Source organism: Sparus aurata, chromosome 4 (genome assembly GCF_900880675.1).
Source record: "Sparus aurata chromosome 4, fSpaAur1.1, whole genome shotgun sequence".
Taxonomy (NCBI): Eukaryota; Metazoa; Chordata; class Actinopteri; order Spariformes; family Sparidae; genus Sparus; species Sparus aurata.
Genome location: NC_044190.1, coordinates 25105446 through 25128869, shown reverse-complemented (window position 1 = coordinate 25128869; position 23424 = coordinate 25105446). Strand labels below are relative to the sequence as shown.

The following is a 23424-nucleotide window of genomic DNA, read 5'->3' as shown; positions in this document are numbered from 1 at the left end:
ATATGTGTGAGTAACTGTATGGGAGTAAAACGTACAATATTCGGTAACATTTATAACAGCCACTATTAAGAAATGGTCAATTTATAACTAATTACACTTTATTATGTATTTAGTTATTTCACCAGTAAGAAAACATTTGAAGATGGCGTCGTGCTAGTGGCAGCCTATCGTAGGAGCTCCTGGTACTTTGTAGTATTTTTTTGTTTTCAGCTTGTTTTTCAGTATTTTATTTCATAACTACTAAAGCATTTTATTGTATGTAGTACTTTATTGTTTAATGTATATTGTATCTGTACTTTATTGTTTTATATTGTTCTATCCATCTATCTATCCATCTATCTATGAAATGCTTTATAAACCATTTATTAAGCAAATGGAAAGGTTTACAGACATTAGTCGCAACTTTATAAATGACGTCCAAATAATATCAATAGATGAACTACGTTATTTATTATTAGAAACACCATCATTACACATGGCTACATCATCTAAAGTTTAATTAACTTAAACATGTGGCATTTATTAATGATGGTTACTATAGTGTTACCCAATAATTTATGGTGAAATGAAGTATTAGTATAAAGTCACAGAACATTCTGATTACTCAAGTCAAGTAGTACCTAACATTGTAGTATAAATACAGTACTTAGTTACACTATTTATGAATAAAACAATGTGACTGTCTCTGGGAAAATTAAGTTGCAGCTTATTTTTAATCTGACTGGTCAAACAGAACCAGTCAGTGCACTTAGAACCAGTTATAATAACAACATATATCATAGGCACATTTCATCCAATTATTAACAAGCATAGAAGCTTCAGGCTAAATTGAGCCACTGTGCTATCATTGTCTCCAGAATCAGTACAAGGACTTGATGTTATTAAACAACACTTAATGTCCATGGCATGGAGACCTTCAGTAAGCATTTTAAAACATAAAAAACATTCATGTATGCAGTAAAGCAGCGCTGACCGATATTTCTATATGAACATTATAATGAATGTGACCAAGGTCACTTGTACCCACAGAGAACTATCACTTTAAATGTTTCCTTAGTGCACCAATTCATTTTGTAAGCCCAAACCTATGAGCACACAATCTCATGAAATAACAAGGACCTTATCTGAGGTCCTTTTTATTTGGATAAAACATTTCCTTCTCCTCGCTGCAACATCTTGAAATCTAAAAAAAATCGGAAGTGATATTTGACTATTTCTTAGCAGTCATTTCAGAACCATGGACCACACTATGTGTTATGTGTATGGATTTTGAAACCATAACCTCTGTGGTTTTTTATTATTATTTAGTCTGAGGCTGGTGCATTGTTAAACCAATAAAAAAAAAAAAAAAAACTGCTCCCTCAGTAACTTCATCCTGGTGCCAGGCCTGCTTTGAAAAACAGGGGAGCATTTCCACATTAAATAATGATCTTTGTTCAAAATCTCAGAAACCTCAAGGACCTGAAGCAAGATGTCCAAATGAGCAGGGAATTGTACCACACTTTCATGCTGGGTAACGGTTGCCTTGGTGGCATGAATCTTCATGACCAAACTAAAACCTCTGAGCTTTGAGATGAGATGGGATCTACATGAAGAGGCAGCACAAATAAGGCTCATATAGAATAGAATTAATCAAATTAAAAGACCACCAGCATCCGGATTACCCTTTTGTGTTTTTGGGCTTCCCCTGGTAACTAGTGAACTATGGGTAATTACCTGACAGAAAGAGGCCATAAAAGGCTCAACATGCCAGAGAAATCCATCATTTACTTAACCATTTGACAGTGGGACAGCCTTTAACCCTTGCAGACTTGCTGAGAACATACCACAAGAGATGTGTAATGTAGATGCATATGCGTTTTATTCAGATAAATGTTTGAGCTTCTTGGCAGAGGAATTTGTTGGGTCCATCTTGAAACATCTCAGACAACAAATACAAGCAGACTTGATTAAAACCTGAATATGCTGAGACCATGTCATATAAAAGAGGCGCTGGAGCTTTGTTACTATACCTACATGGGGTAGTTACCATGTAGTGTAACTACTTTGTGTATTTGGTTGTCCTGTCAATCACCTCTTAAGTGGTGTCCAAACATATTCAAAGTACAAGTAGCAAACAGCAGATCACACATAACTTCCTGATCAAATACCTTCCAATTACGGTCTGGAGGACAACAGGAATTAAAATGTCTCCTAAAAGTCGAACAAGAAGGACAGACCAAAAGTGTAAGAGATACAAAAGCGGAAAAAACAAAACAAAAACATCATTGTTACCTCTCAATCATGTAACCAAGAAAACATGATATCCCTTACTGAAAGAAAGGATCAAACAGAGACTAACACACTGAACCCGCAGGCTCCACTGATGACCACAGTGAGGTAAAGGCTCCATACGGACTCCTGCACAGTTCTGACAGCAGGAGAGGTCAGAGGTCATGGCATTAGACGGACGTGCCCTCTGTGGGCGCTGATGTCTTGTTATCGTCAGGCTTCATGGCAGGAAACAGCAACACCTCCTGTAATTGAACAAAAAATGTCAGCTGAAAGGTGTAAAAAAAGGAGGCCATATCAGTCTGACAGATATTGGCATTTCTTGCGCATACAGCGCAAGAAATTATCTTTCTTGATGATGTTATCTCTTTAAGCCATTGTTCTTTGCATCTCTTTAATCATGCTCTTGTGCTGTACTTCAGTCTAAAGGTCTCAAAAGGACAACGTACTGAGGGAAGGTGCCATGTGGTCACACAGACTGCATGATCAGCAGAAAAGCAGGTTTTGCCACTTAACTATTTAGAAATTGTCAGTTACTTGTTATAGACAAAGGTCCACCTTTGTAGGTAACATAATACTGTCAGACAATCAGCCCGTCTGTGGCAAAAACAAGCATTTTCAATGAACTCGAAGTTGCCCTAAAGAATTACACTCCAGCTACTACAGCATGTGTGGTGGCTGCTACCTGGTCTACTCAACTTGACCAATTTAAATTGTTTTGAGTCATTTACACACCAAAACATGTAAACAGTAGGCCCAGGTAGAGGTACCAGAATACCCCTTTCACACACTATGATTTACATGACAGCTTTACCTTGATGTTGTTGGAGTCAGTGAGGAACATGGTGAGACGATCGATGCCCATCCCCCAGCCTGCAGTTGGTGGCAGTCCGTATTCCAGTGCTGTGCAGAAGGTCTCATCGATGAACATGGCTTCATCATCACCCTCAGCTTTGGCCTGAAAGAGATCCAGCTCGAATTATTGACATGCAGTGATTTAGAGAAAGTTGAACCTTCAGATAATGGGACAAAGGTCAAGACAAAAAAATAAAAAATCTGTGGTATGCATACCATGGCTTGTTGCTCGAACAGCTCCCTCTGTCTGATCGGATCATTCAGCTCAGTGTAAGCATTGCAGATTTCTTTCTTCATCACAAAGAGCTCAAAACGCTCCGTTAGGCCTTTCTCCGATCTGTGCCTGTGTGAGAAAGTCTCAGTATAAACCCTGAGCATCGCAACTGTAAATGATAAACATGAGGCTGAAATAAGCTGTTTCTCACCATTTTGCCAAGGGACTCATGATTTGAGGGTGATCACAGATGAAGGTGGGGTTGATACAGGTGACTTCAAGGAAATCTCCAACCAACTGTGGGGTGAAAGGAAAAGTCATCAGTAAAGAGTTTTAAAAAAGTGAGAACAGACAAACTGTACAACAGATGGTGATGTTCACCTTGTCAAGGAGGCGGGCTGTGGTTCTGGGTGGAGGACATTCAACTCCTTTCTGTGCACAGAGGTTGTCAAAGAATTTACGTGTCTCTGAGGACAAAAGAAAGACAAATGTTAAATAAGAAATGACTGATATTACAGCAAAATATTTGCTACATTTCGAAGGGCAGGGTGAGAGAATAGATGAGAAGAAACAATGTCAGAGAGGCACTGCAGTCTCCTCAAAGAAAAAAAAAGGAGGTTTTAAGTTTTACCATCACTGTCGTAGCTGTCAGTCGGAGGGAATTTGACTCCCATGATCTTCTCCAGGTCGTGTGTCATGCTCACTCTTCTGAATGGGGGAGTAAAGTCAATCTCGTAGGCCTTTCCCTCTGGACCATCAGGGTGATAAGTCACCTTGTAACTTCCAGTGATGTGCTTCACCATTCCTGAAGCAAAGAGGAAAATAACCGCTTAGTTAAGAGCATTTTTGTTCACTGTATGATTTGTCTGTGAGAAATGAAAACTCTGCAATGACATGAAAAAGGAATGAGCCAACTTATATTTGAAAATATATAATAAATTCCTGTGGTGATAATCTGATGTAATGCACGGTAACAGATATGAATAAATATGTTATCAATGTGCAGTACACCTGTCACCATCCGACGAGCTCATACTGACCCTTTCTGGCCTCTTACTTTACATCAACATCGGAGGGAGGTCTGAAGTTTCCCCTTATACAGGTGTTAATAGTTTTGCTCTTGTTGCAACTCATTAACCAGTCTCTCCTGGAAGTTGTGATGTTGCAATCACAACAATTACAGAAACTTTAACAAATCCTGTGTTGCATCCTGTGTATGTGACAAACTGTGTGTGTATGATAAAGAAAATAGTTAAGGAATAAAACATGTTAAACATGGTTAGCAAAATATCATATTGGGTGTTTGGTGGAATCAAAGATGGAGAGCATGTGTGTGTTAAAACACTGCAACATGCATCACATATTAAGAAGTGCTGCCCTTCTACCCACCCTTTAATTGTCCTTACAAAGTTTAACATTATCATTCATTATTGAGACACAAGAAGCCTCTTTTAAAATATAAATGCCACATTTAAGGACAAGTGATACCAGAAATATTTTTCTGTTGTGGAGAGAGCAAAAAATAGAGCATTAAATGTTTCCCCACCAGTGGGACACAGTACAAAAATAATCCCACAGATGAGCGCGCAGGTGGTCGAGTGGTTAGTGCGCATGCCATATATGCAGCCGACCCTGGTTCGATTCTGGCCAGAGGTCCTTTGCTGCATGTCACATCCCCCTCTCTCTCCCAAATTTCCTATCTGTCTACTGCTTAATAAAGGTGTCTATGCCATAAAAAAAAAATTATCCCCCAGATTTTTGTTTAAATCAGACAAGAAGTTTGCTAACCATGACGTAAAACATGTTGTTAGATAGTTGAACTGTTAAATCCATGACAGCAGATAACTACAAAGTCTTTGCCAATCATTTGGCTGACTGTGCATTCATTTACCTGAGAGTAGTTTCTCTGTGATGTCCATCAAGTCATGGTAATCTGCATATGCCATGTAGAATTCACAGGTGGTGAACTCTGGATTATGAGTGAGATCAATGCCTTCATTTCTGAACTGACGACCAATCTCATACACTCTGTCGAGTCCACCGACCACAAGCATCTGTGGGAAAAAAAATGGTGTACGACGTAAATATTTATACATTTGAGAAATTAAACATAGAAAAAACGGTGCATTTCAAAATAATTCACAGGCATGACATTAAATTCGATATTACATCTCCTCCCTTGAAGTGACTGATTAGTGGGAAAGATGACTCCTCAAAGTGATGGATTACCTTGTGGTAGAGCTCAGGAGCGATCCTCATGTACAGGTTCATATCCAGCTCATTGTGGTAAGTAACAAATGGACGGGCAACGGCTCCACCGGGAATAATGTTCATCATCGGTGTCTCAATCTAAAGCATTAATGAACATGAATCAACAAGGCAAACTCACACAAACTAAGTCCCTATTTTGCACAAACTCAAAGAGAAATGTCTGTGAACAAAGTACAGACATTAATTTATACCTCTAAAAATCCCAGCTGGTCCAGGAAGCTGCGCAGGTATGTGATGATTTTGGAGCGAGTCATAAACTTCTGCCTCACATAGTCATTGAGAATCAGATCCAAGTAGCGCTGGCGGAATCGCGTTTCCTTCGAGAGAAAGATTACACAGCGGTGAGAACAAATGCTCCAGCAGTGGTTTTTACTGTTGTGATGACAATCAATTTGTCTTTAACAGAGGCAGTGACCAAATTTACAATAAAATTAACATCACTATAACACTGAAATGCTTGATGGATTTCAATTTTTGAGACAATGCAACCAAGACTGGTTCATATAAAAAAGAAAACACTCATTTAGTGATTCGCAGAAGAGATGTGAGCAGAAGACTTTTTTCCTCAGGCAGCTACAGAAAAAAGAATCGCATGTCCTCATCTGAGAGTACTATTTATCAAAAGACCAAATTTATTTCTGGGAAAATTGAACCAGATAAAACTGTAATCTTCTCATCAGGTTGTACTTTGTTATGAAATCAAATCTGTTCACAGTGGACTGGTTGTAGCAGGAACTTTGATTTCATTATGTTGATTGTTTTCCCTTTTAGCAAGCCTCATAAGCAGTAGGGGATGTTCAACAGAGGAAGTCACCACACTCCTTTCTCTTTCAGTATCACCAACTGTCATCATTGCCATCACATGTTTAGTGAGGCAAAAGCAACTAAGAACAAATGAATTGCAACAATGGTAAAGAGGCATTATGAGATCAACTGCACAAACTGATTTGGAAGAAATTCTGGCAAAAGTGTTTGTACAACAGGAGAAAAGCAACATGAAACTGCGTTTCCTCCACATATTGTAGGTCTACAAATTTATTGTAGTGTGATGGTGAGGATGTGGTATACTTTGAAAACACTTTGCATCAGTATGCAGCTATGCACTAAATGCATAACACACACTGTGTATACTCGTGGTGGCCCTTACCTTGTCTTTGAGGCCAAAGTGGAGGTGGGGCAGCATGTGCAAACATGGTGACAGTAGGGTTAACTCGATGGGTATGATGCTCAACTCCCCTTTTTTGGTTTTGCCTGGGTTTCCACGGACACCGATGATATCACCACGGCGCAGTTTGTTGTTGATGGCCACAAACTCCTCCTCAGACTTGTAGTTCCTGACAGTAAAAAACGATATACAAAAATGAAGTCCCTGAACTGAAAAGTATTCACCACAGGGAGTAAAGAAAAAAGTTAAGGATGCAATGATAAACTATGACTGTGAAGACAGTCTATCAGTCAAAATTAGTAAAAATATATTGACTGTACTAATCCATCAGGTTATTGTAGTAATACCCAAGAACTAAAAGGCATTACAGTAAAACCAACAAATGCAAATAATGTTTTTAAACACGATAGTGATTCGCTACCTGGAGTTTGCCATGACTTGCAACTTGACACCTTCACCTCGCAGGTCATAGAATAGCAGCTTGGCACCAGACACCCTCTTAGCATGGACACGACCTACCAATCATACATTCATCTTAGCTGGGAATCTACTGTTGGATTACACTGTACATACAAAAAAAAGGAAATATGTTTAAGATCCTAAATGTTCCTAATACCTGACACATTGAGGACGACATCAGTCAGCTGGTCTCCAGGCTGTAGATTATTGTATTTCTCGATGAACTCTGTGAGGGACAAGTCTACATGATACTTGTGTGGGTACGGGTCCTGTGCTGTGCCCTTCAGTTCACTGATGGCCTGGGAGCGGATCTTGAAGTATTGCTATGTGAGAAGGAAATACATTAATTCATACAAGACATTGACCAATACATCAATTGCATAAAAAGTAATACGTGAATAATAATGACCATATAGAAAATCTCACATTCGGATCAAGTGTCTCCTCATCTTCACAGGCTTGTTGCGCTCCTTGGTCATTGGATTCCTTCTTTTGTTCCACCTGCTCTTTGACCTTGGCTTCCTTCTCTGCCGCCTTTTTCTCAGCTTTCATTCGCCTCTTCAGCTCACTGATACAGAAAGATCGGAGCAATCAAAGATGAGTCATAGGTTAAATATTAAAGTTTGACCTGAGAATGGTTAACTGTTCAACTGAACACATACAATTTTCCACAAAACTACACCGTATGTTTTACTCAATTGTGGTGAATGAAGTACAAAATAAAACAAGGCCACAACACAACTAAATAAAAACAGAGACAGACTAATAACAATCATGCAGACAGGGGGAAGGGGACCACATTTGCTCCGATGACAAAAGGTTGGTTGTTTTTCTCACTGGAATGGAAAAGCCACCAACCTTTTGTCACCTCTCCATCGGTTCCCGTAAATTTGAGCTGGAACTGCAGCTGTACATGGGGGTGCATATTTTAACCACTGTCCCCTGACCCCAAAGGCTTGGCACAGCTGCTGCCTGGCTGCTCTGACCAGACACAGCATGTTGAGCTACCACAGCCAGCGAACACACCTGAGAAAATAGACATATATATGTATATACAAAGACATTGTACATCATTTAAAGCAAAGGCTGCCTCTGGCCCACCAGGCAATAAAAGGTGATTAAAAAAAACTGTTGGGGTTAATAAAGCTCTTCTTTACACCAAGACCCTCACTGGAGTACAAATCCAATGGGGTCAGTCAATGGGGTACAAACTCACATCAAATATAGCACAGCAGTGGAATGAACTTATTATGTATTACAACATAACAGTAAAATAATTTTACTTTTGCTTTTGGTTAGCAAGGCGGATGGTGGGCAGGCACACAGCAATATAATGATAACGTCATTGATATACAGAGGAACACCCTGTTACATCCTGTTAATCTTCTCCTTGAGTTTGCATGACACAGGACACATAATCCCCTGCCTGGAGTTCAGTCTTCATTTTCTGCTGATTTATAGCTGGAATAAAAGCGTGTTGTACCAGATTCAGTCACGGAAACACAACTTTATTTGCTTGACAAAATAAACTGAAGCCTAAATAAAGTGCATCAGTTCCTTCCTTTGTTCTCTCAGTGTTTCTACTTCTCTGTAGACAACGTTAATAATTTAAAGACTTGGAAGGACTTAATATTCAGTCACAACGCATCAACACGTTGGTTTGAATAACTGAAGCAAGCTGTCGGGGATAATACAGCTCTAATTGACTATACCAAGACCCTCACTGAAGCAAAAATCCAGTCATAGCGCAACAGTAAAATGAACTTGACATTAGAGGAAACTAGTTTCACTGTTACTTATGGTTACCAAGGCGGATGTGCCACAGACATACAACGGTACAATGATAACGTCCTTGGCATAACGTTACAGAGGCAACTTCACGTCCCGCTAGCAAGTAGTTAGCCTAACGAAAGTGAAAACGACCGAAACACAACGTAGTTAGCAATATTAAGAATCATGTCGACACTCAAGTGCGCCTAAAAAAACAACAGATGGCTCCCCTACAGTAAATCACCACAAATAACCACATCGCACTTTAATACTGATATCAGACACAATAATACAACACGACTACACGCTTCAATGTGAGAGGACATTTCTTTTAATGCATTTTGGATCTTGTAGTTTTACTCAATAATGACATGCACTGCCCAGGTAGGCTTCGGACGACGTTCAGGACTACAAATACCACAGACGGAAATGAACTGCGTCCTCGGATATGTTGGTTTCAGTCGGACTCCATATGGGAACCCGCACATCTTCAGACCTGATGCAACATTTTAAGTAGTACTGCAAAGCCGAACGGGAAGGGTCAAGGCTGCTACAAGAGACAAATGTTCGAGGAAAATAACACTGCCTGGAGAACAGAGAATTGTTAAATAAGCGATACAAGAGCGGAATAAACTCACTTTTTGCTGAGTGTCGCTTCGTCCACCGCTGTCACGTCTGCCATGTTGTGGATGGTGCGCGCCCGGAGAGATCAACTGAAGCGCACGCGCCGCAAAACGCTATGCGCTTGTTGATGACGCATTTGGGTGACTGTCGGAATTGAGGAGACCGGAAACCGGCGATTAATACTTTACCAAATGTTTAAATCCTGTAGCATTTTTTAGAGTTCTACAAAAAGCTAAAGTTGCAACATGGATCAACAACCTGCCGCTCAGCAACAGTCGAGATTTCAAGACTTGTATCAGTTGAAGTGATATAAGAATGTCTCATGGTGAACTTTAGAGGCTTCACATTTACCACTGCAATTGAAGTAGGCAGCCCTTTATATAGCAGTGGGGGTAGTGAAATGACTGACCTGATGGTGGCAGTGAAGCAGAGGTCAGAAGACAGCTATTTATCCCCAAGGACCATGGATCATTGCAGTACAATTCACAGAAATGTGGATGTCAGTTGGTGACACAATTGAAATTACATCACCTAATCCTTCTCCCTAAGATAAGTAATCAGGGGGCAATCAATGTGGTTAAATCAAGGTCTCGGTCAATTTATATATATTAGACTCAACTTCAAATCCATCATAAATAGTCATGATTCTCTATAGCATGAATTCAAAAGACCTTTTGTGTCTATATTTTACCCAGATACACATTAAACCTCACATAAAATAATCACAGCGTTTGGTTTACAACTTGGAGGGTCATCTTTTTTTAATAAAGTCAGGTTTAGGTACTTTCCCAGTGTTGCACAAGCACTACAAACATCATATCCTGTGTATTGGTAAAAGCTTTTCTTTTAATTTCCTTTAGACTGTATATTCATGAGGAAGCCTTGGTGTAATCATTTATCATCAAACTTACTGTTGAAGCATAACACATTTTGTGGTATAGATAGGAACACTTTGAACACCCACGTATCTCACAGATAACCCAGAAACATGTGAAGTAAGAAAGAAAAGAAGAAAGAAAAGAATCATCTTCTACCTCATGATACAGGGGATGATATGTCCTTTAAATAATCCTTTAAATAATGTTTGTATTGCTTTAAGAGTCTGCATTAAAAATAGAGATTTTTTTTTCAATAAATGCTCAGAGATGTACAATTTTAGGTATATATGTTTAATACAGATAGCAGCAAGTTAACAGATATTAAATTGCAAGAGAATAAAAACGCCCCAACAAAAGCCAAATATATAGAGTTTTTTCCCCATGGGTGATTATTTGACAGTTGTTCACAAGGTTGGAAACAAAAAGGCAAAATTTCACACCTCACTTTTTCCATGAACAATAATTGTCTGTTTACTAGAAGAGTGGTCCACTTGGGAAGAGACTTTACAGATGGAAAATAACAAATAGCAAATTACATTGTTTACACATGTTTTTGCAGAATTTGCGATTGTTCCGAAGTTACAGAAATAAACAAATCTAGTGTTCAATAACTTTTAAGGAGATGTGTGAGCATGACATGACATCCTGGTAACTCAGAGGCCCTGAGAGAAATCAGAGAGATCAAGAACCACTGCACCAGTAAACAGTAATACAATGGATACAATGCAAACCTCTAAATAAACCCTGAAGGCAAGAGGGGAATAAAAGAAGACTGAAAATATTAGTGACACTTGTCTCACCCCCCCTAAAAAAGAAACATGTCTAAGATGGCTGTTGAGAAGAGAAATTTCATTATAGCTGACTTAAAAAGATTTAAAATCATTTGTAGGCAGCACCCAAAGCATCAGAAAATATTTCAACAAGCAACATAAATAACAGAAAGAACATCTACTTTGGTTTTCCTACTTTGGAGAGGCTATTTAGAAAAATATATATTCAAAAACTAACAGATCTACATTTACAGTATATTAGCTGCATAGCAGTTTCAGAGAAAATTTGCCTGCATCTACGTCTTACAACATAAATGCAACGGACACTTCAGTACAAACAAGTTAGATGCTTGACAGAAATTGCACAACACATTTACCAACCACAACCACGTTTATCTGGTCACTGTTGTCAAGCGTTTAAAGTACACTTAAAGTCTTATGGCTTAATACATTCTAATTAACGAGGACTAATCGTCGCCGGCAGAACCAGCTTTGTATTAAACAGGCAACAATGGTAAAACATCAATCTGGTCGCTACTACAACATCTCCTCAAGGCACATGTACAATACCTGCTAGTGTCTAATTTTAGGGAAATTTAACGATTGATTTTTCTGGTAATGTTAAATCACATCTTGTTCTATTGCAAGAAACAGAGACAGTCAAGCGTCGCCTCAAAGAAAAATGAGAACCATTTTTTTAATCAATAACCCCACTCTTTTCCATACAACTAGTAGTGACTGTATAATAAGTCACACTTTTATATATTTCTGATCTCCAGTTACATTGTACATACACACAAAAGAGGAAACTGTAATTTCAAGAAAGTAATTACCTCCCCAGTTTGTGTATAAAAGAACATTCTGCATCTAAGTGAGACATTTACAATCACATTCAGCACTATATTCATAGTAAAAATACTGAAATAAGTTGGTCGTGTTTTGTAGGATTTTCAGTAAAGACTGCCATTTTTGCCCTGCTGTATTTGGTCAAAAAAGGACTACAGGGCCCCATGATATGTACAATGAGGTGTGTATGATTGCAGCTACACCTTCGAAAATCACAAAAGAGTAATGGCACACAGGAATGTACATGTTACTCATACTTTATGAAGACTTTTCTATCTCATTTATCATTATTATCACAAGGTGCCACTTGCACCATCAGCAGGTGTGGGGGGTCAAATCACACTGACGATATAATGATTACAGGGAACAATTTAGATAATAACCAACACACAAATAAATTAGAGATGCTTCTCCGAAAAGAGGCACAGATACTATACGAATAATAATAATAATAAAAAAAAAGATAGTCTCTCTAAACTTAAAAAACAAACAAAAAACAAATAAAATCATAAATACTCAACACTGGAAATCTTAGTTCTTCTATTTCACAAGTTGAAGAAAGCCAATCACAGATAGCTCTTTTCTCCAAAGTCAGGTTTCCTTCAGGAGTAGGGTCCCTTTAAAAACCACTCAAACTGCTCAACCGTAGTTCCACAAATCACATTAAGTCAAGTTTAGGTAATCTCCATCATAAAACAGCTGTTTGTGATTTTGAAGTGTATAAAATGTAACGGTGTTTTTAACAAACTGTACATAGAAAACAAAGACAACGACTGAGCTGATTCTTTCATCATCAGAGAAACCAGCCCCTTGTTCACGCAAACACTTACAGTGAAACTAAACATGACACAAACATCTTTTCTTTCTTTTTCTTTTTTTTGCCAAAACAACACAACAAACAAACTGAAAGAAAAGAATGGCAGCAGGACTTTTTGCCACATAATGATGGCAAAAAATTAACTTAAAAAAGTTAACTTGCACGTAAGTAAGTAAAAAAAAAAGAGAAAGAATAAATGCTCAGGAGCCATAAAACTGGCCTGTCACCAGGATTTATGCAAAGCAAGATTCGACTCAAACTTTGGTCCTGAGGCCGCCGGCCAACTGCAGACAAAAACATGTACATTAACGAGGAAAACATGTAAAATGGGCTCTGTTCCTGCGTGTTAATACCTTAACCTGGATGAGATGTTTAATGTTCAGTTCTAGCCAACAAACCACAACATTCACCCAATCCAACACATTAATAAAACTGGTTCAAAAAAGGCTCTTTACTGGCTGGTTTAACAATACTACTCCAGTTCATGCGTGCCTGACGCTGAATGACACTAAAACACATAATGTTCTAACCCTTATTACAAAAGAAATAATAATGTACTATATTACATTCTACTTTCCCACTGATGCGTGTATTTAAATAAGAGTTACATGTTAACTGAAGAAGACATTATTTGGATAAAAATGTATTGATCAACATTTTTCACCCATTGGTCCAGGATTATAAAACAGTTTGTCAGGAATAAATAATGAATTAGGTTTTTTGGAATGAATAATGATCGTTGTAACATGGCTGGCAAATATTACACAATTTTAAACCAACAGGAAAAAAGCTGTAACTGACAGTGAACATTTTATAGACACTGGCTTGAAAGGAACACATTTTTGTCTGCTCCCCCACACGAATGTTGCGATGCAAATAAAGCTGAGTAATTACAATAATTTCTGATCCAATGGTTAGGTTAAAAAAAATGTATATTCTTCACGGTAAACAATGAGGAAAAACACCACCTCCTGTGGGACTGTACTGTACCCTGCATGAGTAGAGTGGTCACAAAGAACAGCATCGTAAAGTGCTGAAAATAACATGTAAAAGAGAACTCGCAGTCAATATTTAGGATATTCTACCACCACACTTTCTTTAAAGAGTCATCTTTTTGTCATGTATTCAAGGGAGAATCTGTTTTGTTTTTGTTTTGTTTTGACACAGTTTGTGTTTGTTTGCTAATCTATGTCACAAAATGCCATCTGTACACTGTGGTGGAGAAGGTATCTAATATTGGAAGATAAGTTTCACATCTGGAGGTGACCATTTTCACTTTATAGCTGTTGTCTGAACGACCAATATTATTTTTTTAGTTATTACGGTACTAAGCCAGGCGTTTTAAAAATACACCACATTATTTATACACCTACTCACTTGCTTTAATTTTATATCATATCATTAATAAAAGCCATTTTGTGTGCTATCAGCGACAGCTAGTAAATTGATCTATATAATCAATGTTTAAACATTGAAATAAAGAGTACCCACATTTCTAAAAAACAAAAAACTTTCCTAGTCATTTCCTCAGTTCTTCTACCTTTCATTTCTCTGCCTCTCCAACCTTCTTTCAACACTCATTCTGCACTGTTGCATCATGTGAAATAATTTTTTCAAACCACTTCAACAGTGGCTACCTTCATCTATACATACCACAAGCAGTCCAACCCTTCCTCATGTACCACACACTCTACCCTCCATACAACAAAAAAGACAAAAGATGCATTTAAGGGAACATTATTCATGGAAACCACTAAATACTTTGGAGAATACTTTAGAAAACGCCACGAGAACTGAAAGATGATGAAGGCAACATCAGTGATAGTCTATCTACAGATATACACAAAAATTCACAAGTAAAATGAATAACTAAACTTAAAACTAAAATTACTAAAACTACTACTAATTATTACTAAACTAAAAGTGAAGCTTTCTGTTCTCGCTTGGAGTTCTTCCATCAAAGAAATCCAAAACCTATTTCCGAGTTCACTGCCTGCAAATAACTTTGTCCTCAACAATAATTTCATTAATCCCGAAGAAGACCAAATAATGTGTATAATAATAATAATAATATTTGGTCATCAGATATAAGCACATAATGTTCAGTTTGTCTCAAACTTCATGATGCAGGGTTGTTTTAACAAATCTTTTTCTGCATGTGCTTATCAACAAACAGTATTCTGACTTCAGGACATTATCAGTTAAAAAAGAAAAAGAAAAAGACAGATCCATGAACTTTTATGAAGGTTAATATGAACGAGTTAAGTTGCTGCCTGACTCCTGCAGGCTGACAAGCAGGTCATCAATCTTCTCCATGTTCTGAGAGGCTGTCATGCTGTTCTGCACAGACCCAGGCTGAGTCAGGGACTGGCTGAGCAGAGACTGGATGTGTGCGTCACTTTCTCTCTGGTTCTGACCAGACTGGCTGATGGCGATGATCTGATCTGACAGCGTGTTTCCGGGAGAGTTCATCAGCTGGCCACATTCTGCAAAAAAAGGAGCAAAACAGGCGGTCAAAATGAGTTTACAACTTCACACTTACAGTACTGTCAATGCATACTGAAGACACGATAGCCAAGACTTTGAGTTTGTTAGGCAAATATAATTCTCCGCGTGTCTTTATGCTTTTCATATGTAAACACACATTGTTTTTTAGTGCAGAGAAATTTGGCATTTGGCAATTATTAATAATATCACAATTATTTTTTGCCCATCTGTAAGAAGGATCAAGGGAGCCTTTGAAATGGTCATAAAGCAATTCAGTCATGTATGTTTGGTTTGATGCTGCAATAAAAAGGGGAATAAAGTAACAATTACAAATAATTAGACAAAGATTCATAATTAAGAAACTAATTTCTGAAAAGGACCAAGTTAAATGGATTAAATCTAATGTGAATTCTATGACAACTTAGCAGCTCCGCCCACTGAGGAAGACACAAGATGTAGTTGAAAGCTTCAAAAAGTCATCTTAACTTTTTTGTCAAAATAAATAAATATTTACATGAAGTATTTGAGTTTTTTTAAAGGTTGCACAAAGATTTCCCAATCAGCTCTCCATTAACTTTCTGTAACTATCTTTTAATTTGTGAGGGATTCAATATGTCAATTAGGTGAGGGAGTTAACAACAGCTGTCACTGGCTTTCAGTCATTTGTGAAGATGGTTCAAATATTTTCTGCCATCTGAACTTGTTGGCAGTCATTAATGTTTTCAACAGCACCTGTGTAATCAAGCCCTCACCGTTTTGAATCCCAAAGAGGAAGAGTCCAGGTTGTTGAGGCTGGCTGGGCTGATTGATGCTCCCACTGACAGCAGTCTGAAACAGTGTTCCTGGCTGTTGAACAGGGGAGGAGGTGGTCGTCTGGAGGTTTGCCACGCCATTCTGTGAGGCAAACATGGCTGACTGCGCAAGCTCCTGAGCAGCCAGTCCCCCCTGCAGAGAGGCCATGTTGGACTGAGGCATAAAGAGACCCACAGGCTGCTCCTGCCGGCTGTTTGCACCACTGCCCAGCTGCATCGGCTGTTGATCCTGAAACATGACTTGCTGTCGTGGATCGGTGGGGTTCCCTAAGGCCATGGGCTCAGAGCGATCTTGCTGGTTTACTGTCACCATGCTGGCTTGGGAAAAGAGCATAGAGGGGTTCTGGGGCTCTTGGGAAACCAGATTGCTGCTGGTCAGTGGCGGCATCTGGCCCTGGCTGCTGAACAGGAGGCTGGAGGCCTGGTCCGGGGTGGACAGGGGGTTGTTGCAGAACAGCAGGCCAGCCTGCTGTTGCTGCTGCTGGCCAGGAGAAAGTGTGTTTGCAGATGGATGTGGGGAGATGTTCTGAAAGAGGGATGCCTGCTGGGGTGTCTGTGTGTGGGGCTGAGGCTGGGAAGGCTGCTGTTGCTCCATGGGGCTTCTCTGCTGGATAGGGGAGAGCTGTGTCTGAGCCTGAAATACTGACTGTGGTTCAGGGGCTGGAGTTTGTAGAGCATTGAGGAAGGCCAGCTGCTGCTGCTGCTGCTGCTGTTGTTGCTGCTGCTGCTGAGAACTGCTGGTTGTAAGCTGAGAGGGGAGGGACGTCTGAGGGAGGAACAGTCCAGGTGTAGAGGGCTGCTGGTCTGGAGACTGTAGCACTGTCATGGTATTTTGGAAGAGAGCGGCTTGGACCTGCTCCTGAGAAGCTTTCTGAAACAAACCCCCCTGTGGATCTTGTGTTTCAGCCAAAGAACTGGGAGCGTGGAACATGGGTGGTGAAGGGTGAGAGGGTGTCTGCTGGAGGAAGTTGGTCTGAATAGAGAGCAAGTCAGTCGCCTGCTGAAAGAGAGCTGCTTGTTGCTGCTGCTGCTGCTGTTGTTGCTGCTGCTGCTGCTGTTGGGCCTGTTGGAAAAGAGTGCCCTGGTTTGGCACCACTCCTTGTGTTGAGCCCTGCTGCTCTGGGTTCTTGCCCTGAGAGGCGTCCTGAAACATCCCACACTGCATCTGAATCTGTGACTGAAACAGCTGCTGCTGTAAATTCTCCAAAACTTGCTGTTGCTGATGCTGCTGTTGAAGCTGCTGTTGCTGAATTTGTTGCTGTTGCTGCTGCTGAATTTGCTGTTTCTGGATGTGTTGTTGGTGCTGGATGTGTTGTTGCTGCTGTTTGGCCATTGCGTTTTCAGATTGAAGTGGTAAATTACAGTACCCTTTGGCTTTTAGTTGCCTCACTGCCTCCTCCAGCTGGGCCACTTCATCTGGGGGGAAAAGCGGCAGTTGCTGCTGTTGAGGTGCAGGTTCTCCACATAGCCTCCCCACAGCACCTGAGCCACTGCCGGGCCTCTCCTGCCCGATGCCCTCTCTGGGCTCCAGGAGAAACTGCTGTGAGGTTTGTTGGAGCAGTGAGTCGGCAGGAACAGAGAAGGAGCTGGTGGCTGCAATGTCCTGCTTCTGGATAGTGCCTAAGGGCTCTGTGTTGGTAAAAACAGGAGCCTGGCTTTTGTCAGTGTCGCCTGCAGGCTGAGACAGGTTGTTGGAGAATGGTCGGTTTTTATTTAGATGGCTTGCACTCATGTCTGCATTCTGTGGGGCCGGACACAGGTCACCAGTCTGCTGAAACCACAAAATAGGCATAAAAGATGTGCTTTGTTTTGCTCTTAGATGCTAGTCAGTTATATTCCATTACAAGTGTACAGTCCACACTTCGCTATTCTCTATTCAAGTATTAACTACACCAAATTGTACTAATCATTTTAGATTTCAATCCAATCTAAACCACTATGCAATAGTTTTTACTTAGGCCTTTAATGAGTTTAAAGATGGATGTATCACCTTGAATACACCAGAAGACTGGAGGTTGCTGGTGACCTCCATTGGAGTGACATCTTCTCTCTTCACTAAAGGCAACATCGATGGCATTAGGGCACCATCAATAACTTTAGGAGCAAGAACAAGGAATATATACAAATTCTTATTCAAAGCATGTATGTGATTCTATGTGCAGTATATTAGCAAATAAATATATTTCACATGGGAAGCTACAATCATGGTTATGTAGAATAGTTCACAGAGGACGAAGAACCTTTAATTTGTTCATCAAATGAACAAGTCTTCACTGGAGAAGGCATCTCTTTCTTCACAGGAACATCATTTTTTGCTGCAAAAGACATTACAGAAAGATTTTCTTATCCCTACGAACCCACAAAACTGGAAAGTTAAACATGGCACAATTATAATGTTACACCAAAAATAACAGTGTTCACAGTTTCATTTTTGTTACTTTGATGATCACATCTTTCAATGTTTAAAAATGTTGATAAAAGACAGTCCTGAATGTGGATGACTCTGGGCCGCTGGAAGATATTGCTAATGGTTGCTAATATTTCCTCTGTTCCTGCTGAACTGTAGGTGGTGGTGTTGAGTAAAAAGCTTTGCAAGCCTAAATTCAGCAAAGCTCTGATGCAGCTCTTGCTTATGTGTAAAAAGAAAAAGAAAAAAAGAAAAAACACAATTTGTTTTGTTTTGCCAGCTGTTGTGCCGGCCAGTAAATCTTAAAAGTAAACAATAACCTCATTATCAGAGGGTGGCATGTTGTCTAACAAGATTGTCTTCTCATCACTTGATTGTCAAAAGAAGGACAGATTAAGAGACACCCTGTGTGACTTAGCAGATGAACAAACCTGTATCTGGAGTGTAGGTAAACGGCTGGACATCATGGGATCTCCCAGCATTTGTCACCACATATACCCCCACACACACTGAAGAGGTGATGGCTTGGTTCTGGTATGGAGGAACCTTCACTATCAAGTGATTCTTTGAGGTGATCATTCAGAAAGAGTCAGATCAAAAGAATGAAAACCACAGTAGAGCATAAACACAGTTATGTTATCTGAGTTAAAGGGTGAGTTGATTTGACATATATAAAACAACTGAAGGTACACTAGTGACAGGAAAGGGCAATATTTGGCAGGTCATCACTTGTGTGTATCTTGTGCTCTATCAGCACATCATGAGCATGGCGAGTGCAGAACATTGTAATGTAAACATGTAATGGAAGGGAGGCGGCAAAAGAGTAAGAATATTGGAATTATACATTGATAACTCTGCATTTAGTTATGAAGATTTTTCCTATAAATGTACAGAAAAGAAGGTAACCAGCCAACCTAAAGAAATAACATGCTGGATTTCTTGTTTGCTATTTGTAAACAGATCAGTCAAGGCAGCGTTAGATAAAATGAATCCGTGTGAAAAATAAAATGTTATTTTCTGATTGTTTCACAGTGAGGTCTGGACCTGGTTGTTACGTTTTATTGGCTGGGGGCTACACAAATGTGATGTCCAGAAATGTCCCAAACTGCAAAATACCATGGATTTTAAATAGAACTACATAGTGAACCAAAACATGGCGTCCATTTAATCCAATGAGAATTGCTTTCTTGGCAGCATACACCAAAAGTTTTCAAGTTTCTGAGTTTGCTTCCTGGTTGTGTGGTCCACTCAATTTGCACAGTAGAGTTTCTCCAGCTAGCCTGGCCATGTGTTACTGCTCGACTCAAAGACTTCACAGTGTGAAGATGGAGCCAGAAAATTAAAAAATTAAAATATCTTTTTGCGGCTCAAGCAAATTTGTATGAATTAAGCTCCATGGATCAAAAATCCAAAATAGAAGGAGTCATAATTTAACTCAATATCACAAATGCTTTTCGGGCTGCAGGGACATTTTTTGCTGCAATGCCGGAAGTGGCCACTGGTCAAAATTGCAAGCAAGGCTGAGGGGCACCCCGAGAATTCAGGTCTATTATACCTTAATGGAAAAAACGTAGAAAAAAAGAAAGAGGGTAGCAGGGTCAAACAATTAATCTAAACAAAGAAAAATGTTTTCTTTATAAGAAACTCCACAGTGTAACTTGATCAAACAACATAATGTCATCCAGACAGTTAAACGCAAGAAGCTTTTCTTTTAGCTGCAAATTCATCAATTCATCCAATTCTGACCATTTTGTTTACAAGTGAAAAGGCTTAAAGTGAACTGTTGAGACACACTCTATAAGTATAGCCTTTGAGAGTGTAATTAGGTCAGAACACAATAAGACTACTCAAACCTTTGAACCAGCAGCCATTTAAGATGATTACGTCTAAAGCCCCATACAAATCTGAAATGGCTACTTCTATCTACCCAGCTCATTAGTGATTGGCATTAATCAGTTGCTATAAAAATAACTCAAGAACAATCTGATTTCTACCTGGTGAAACAGCTCCATGTCAATTTCAGCTTCTGCTTTCCATGATTTCTCATCTGGAACAGAGAGAAGATGATGAAGAAAAAAATGTGTATGCATGAACCCAAAATATACACAAAGAAATCTTATTCTCATAATATAACAATTTTTTATTACCTGAAACATTCTCCTGAAATATGACTTTGGTGTCTTTAAGAAAGTTTTTGCCAATGATAAAGACCTCTTCTCCTCCTCTCACTGAGCAACTGTGCAGTGACTTCTTCAGGATCTCAGGCACCCCTGCAGGCTGAGCTATAAACAGAGCAGATACAGAAAATATCAGTTTTATCAGTGAAATAAAAAGAAGCATATTGGTTTAACCATTTCACATGGATGTTACGCCTTAATTAAACCATAGAAAACAAAATACAAAGCTATGAATAGTCTGTAATCCCTCAGATTTTCACCCTTACTATTGTATTCTCCCTTACTATTCTATTTTATATCAGTATGTTTTCTAATTTTCATCCAATATTTAATACAGAAAAATAACAATGACATACTCATAGAATAAAAATAAATATTGATGACAACGCCTCAACAATTTGAAAAAAGCCATAGTAGACACATTTTATATCAATGCATTTAGTTAAACTTGTTTTGGGGTTGCCAGGCATCATTTCAACGTGATACAATGGCTTTTTGGACACTATAAGCAACACAGTGAATGTGACCAAACATAAATAGCCATAAATAAACAAGAGACTACAACCCACTGGAGATGTTTTGGGCTCTGAACTTTACAAGGGTTACTGAAGGGCTCTCTAAGTTAAATTTAAGAACTTTTAATAAAAACAGTTGTTTATTACAAAATCACCTTGTTTCAGTGAATTAAACAATAACTCCTAATGGTATAATGATTTCAATCAATACAACTAGGAACTGACACATTTGCCCATAATAAAGTGACATTGTTTGCCATAGGTCTGATCGAGCTGATACAAAAACTTTTTAAACCAAACTTCTCAGACCAAATTTTATGCAACCTAATACTTTTCAAAACCTGCAGATACTCTGAATAAACACAACTCAAATAATACCTCTAAAATGGCTCGAAGAACAACCAATTTTGAGAAAAAAAAACACAAAATCACTTCCCCTGTCCTGTAACACATTTCACATACCTTTTCAACTACCCACACACGCACAAATGAAAAGGCGGATTACCATTTTTTTTTTTTGTTTTGTGGAAAGATATTTCCCTGGATTGCAAGCTGGCTCCACACACCTCTATTGTTTCGTCCTTCCCTTTTCTTTCTCCCTTGTCTCTCTCAAAGCAGTATTACAAATCTACTTACTCGGAAACTTTCTTATGGCCCTAAGCGTCTTTCCTGTTTATGAAACCAACCACACCCTCACACGCTGTGCATTATTAAATAAAACTGTAATCTGGATGGATCTTTACACATTGTCTCTAAATGTGGACATCAAACGACAGCAGCCTCATGACCTCAGGCTATATTAAATATTGATAACAGAGAAGAAAACAGCTCAGTTTATAGTGGTACTTATTAACTAAGTAGGTGACAGGTCAACTGCTTGCTATGCCTCAGTTGAAGCTGCTTAAAAATAGCAAATAATATACTAGAATTTATCTAAATATCTATACAATCGATTGTAACTAGAGGAGACTGACATACTGCACAGTATTGGAGATGAGGGCGTCTGTAGCGTTAGCACTGAACCGTCTGGACGGGGGATGTTGACCCGAAACACCAGCCGAGCCCGTGTGCTCTTCTTCTTTGAGCCAGCCACACCAATGCGAGCCTCGACGTCGGCATTTCGGAGCTTCAAGATCCCAACACAGTCCACCCTGCACAGAAAGACAATGTCAGTAAACGGTTAAACAAGAAACTTTATAGTGTTAGAGCAAAAATGTAGGGGCACAGTTTGTTGTTTAACATTTCAAAATAAAATTCTTTATTGAAATAACATGTAACACAAAAAACCAACCCAAATTCAATGTCAAAAAAGTACGTACGCTAGTGTCATGTTGGTGCTTGGATCAAGGGACACCTCGATGACAGTTGTGCCATCAATGTCCACCTCTTTGCACGCTGTGGTGTTGCGGCCTGTCACCCTGCATGCTTGGTAAAATCCATGAGGCTTTACACGCCCCGTATCGTTTCCAACAAACACCTGCAAGACCACCGGCTCATTTACTCCCTCCAGCTGTGGAAGTAAAAAAAGGCATAATTAAATCAGTTTACCAAACAATAAACAGTAGGAAGATAGATATATATATGGTGATGATGCTAGATGCAGATGTATACTTCCCTGCCTGTCAAGCAGATGCCCTAAGTGATGTTAGCTGAGTGCATTTTGGCATTTTCTCAACAAGCAATTCATCTTCATGTGTCCCTCCCTCGATTTTTATGCTTGTTTATCAGCCTTGTATTATCTTCATTCTACACTCTTGTGCAATCTAGTTTTAAAAGCCTCCCTGTGTTTGTTATCCTCTTCTTGTTATCCCCTTCTTCTCCCTACTCTTCACAAACCCTGACCGTACAAACATCCAGCAGCACTCACGCTACTTTGTTTCAAGATTCATCTCCAAATCACCTCCCGGGCAAAACAACTATAAAAAACAGACCAAATTGATGATCAAATGCTAGACAGTGTCTCTAGTCTGGCTCCAAACTCACTCTGTTGAGACCACTTTTAATCTTCTTTAGTTTCCACAAGAAAGCTAGTGCCTGAGGTCCAAAGATGTACAAAGCAGAACTAGAAAGTTTCCTTTCCTTTCTT

The 23424-nt window shown here is 39.3% G+C and overlaps 2 protein-coding genes across 8 annotated transcripts in view; both read right to left on the bottom strand.

Annotated features, from left to right (window-relative positions):
* Positions 1-1839: 1839 nt before the first annotated feature.
* kars1 (lysyl-tRNA synthetase 1) lies at positions 1840-9771 on the bottom strand. 2 transcript variants are annotated; one of them, XM_030415145.1, is made up of 15 exons: positions 9644-9747; positions 8094-8261; positions 7662-7803; positions 7393-7558; positions 7198-7291; positions 6759-6945; positions 5803-5928; positions 5570-5689; positions 5232-5394; positions 3972-4145; positions 3722-3807; positions 3552-3637; positions 3343-3469; positions 3086-3229; positions 1840-2516 (listed from the first exon to the last, which is right to left on the bottom strand). In XM_030415145.1, the coding sequence occupies exons 2-15, from the start codon at positions 8231-8233 to the stop codon at positions 2442-2444; spliced, it is 1830 nt and encodes a 609-aa protein (XP_030271005.1). In that variant the 5' UTR covers positions 8234-8261; positions 9644-9747; the 3' UTR covers positions 1840-2441. The 2 variants fall into 2 exon arrangements, with proteins under 2 accessions (XP_030271005.1, XP_030271006.1); XM_030415146.1 differs by lacking the exon at positions 8094-8261 and having other exon boundaries at positions 9644-9771.
* Positions 9772-10782: 1011 nt separating this feature from the next.
* Positions 10783-23424, bottom strand: part of nfat5b (nuclear factor of activated T cells 5b) — a 38179-nt gene continuing 25537 nt past the window's right edge. For 3 of the 6 annotated variants that reach the window (XM_030414646.1, XM_030414650.1, XM_030414651.1), the window contains exons 5-13: positions 22658-22848; positions 22317-22489; positions 20794-20928; positions 20641-20693; positions 19078-19210; positions 18480-18554; positions 18230-18333; positions 16180-18010; positions 10783-15426 (exon numbers count right to left, since the gene is read on the bottom strand). In XM_030414646.1, the coding sequence (XP_030270506.1) occupies positions 15188-15426; positions 16180-18010; positions 18230-18333; positions 18480-18554; positions 19078-19210; positions 20641-20693; positions 20794-20928; positions 22317-22489; positions 22658-22848 (2934 nt within the window). In that variant the 3' untranslated portion in view covers positions 10783-15187. The remainder of the gene's footprint in view (positions 15427-16179; positions 18011-18229; positions 18334-18479; positions 18555-19077; positions 19211-20640; positions 20694-20793; positions 20929-22316; positions 22490-22657; positions 22849-23424) is intronic. The other 3 variants (XM_030414647.1, XM_030414648.1, XM_030414649.1) reach the window with 3 other exon arrangements.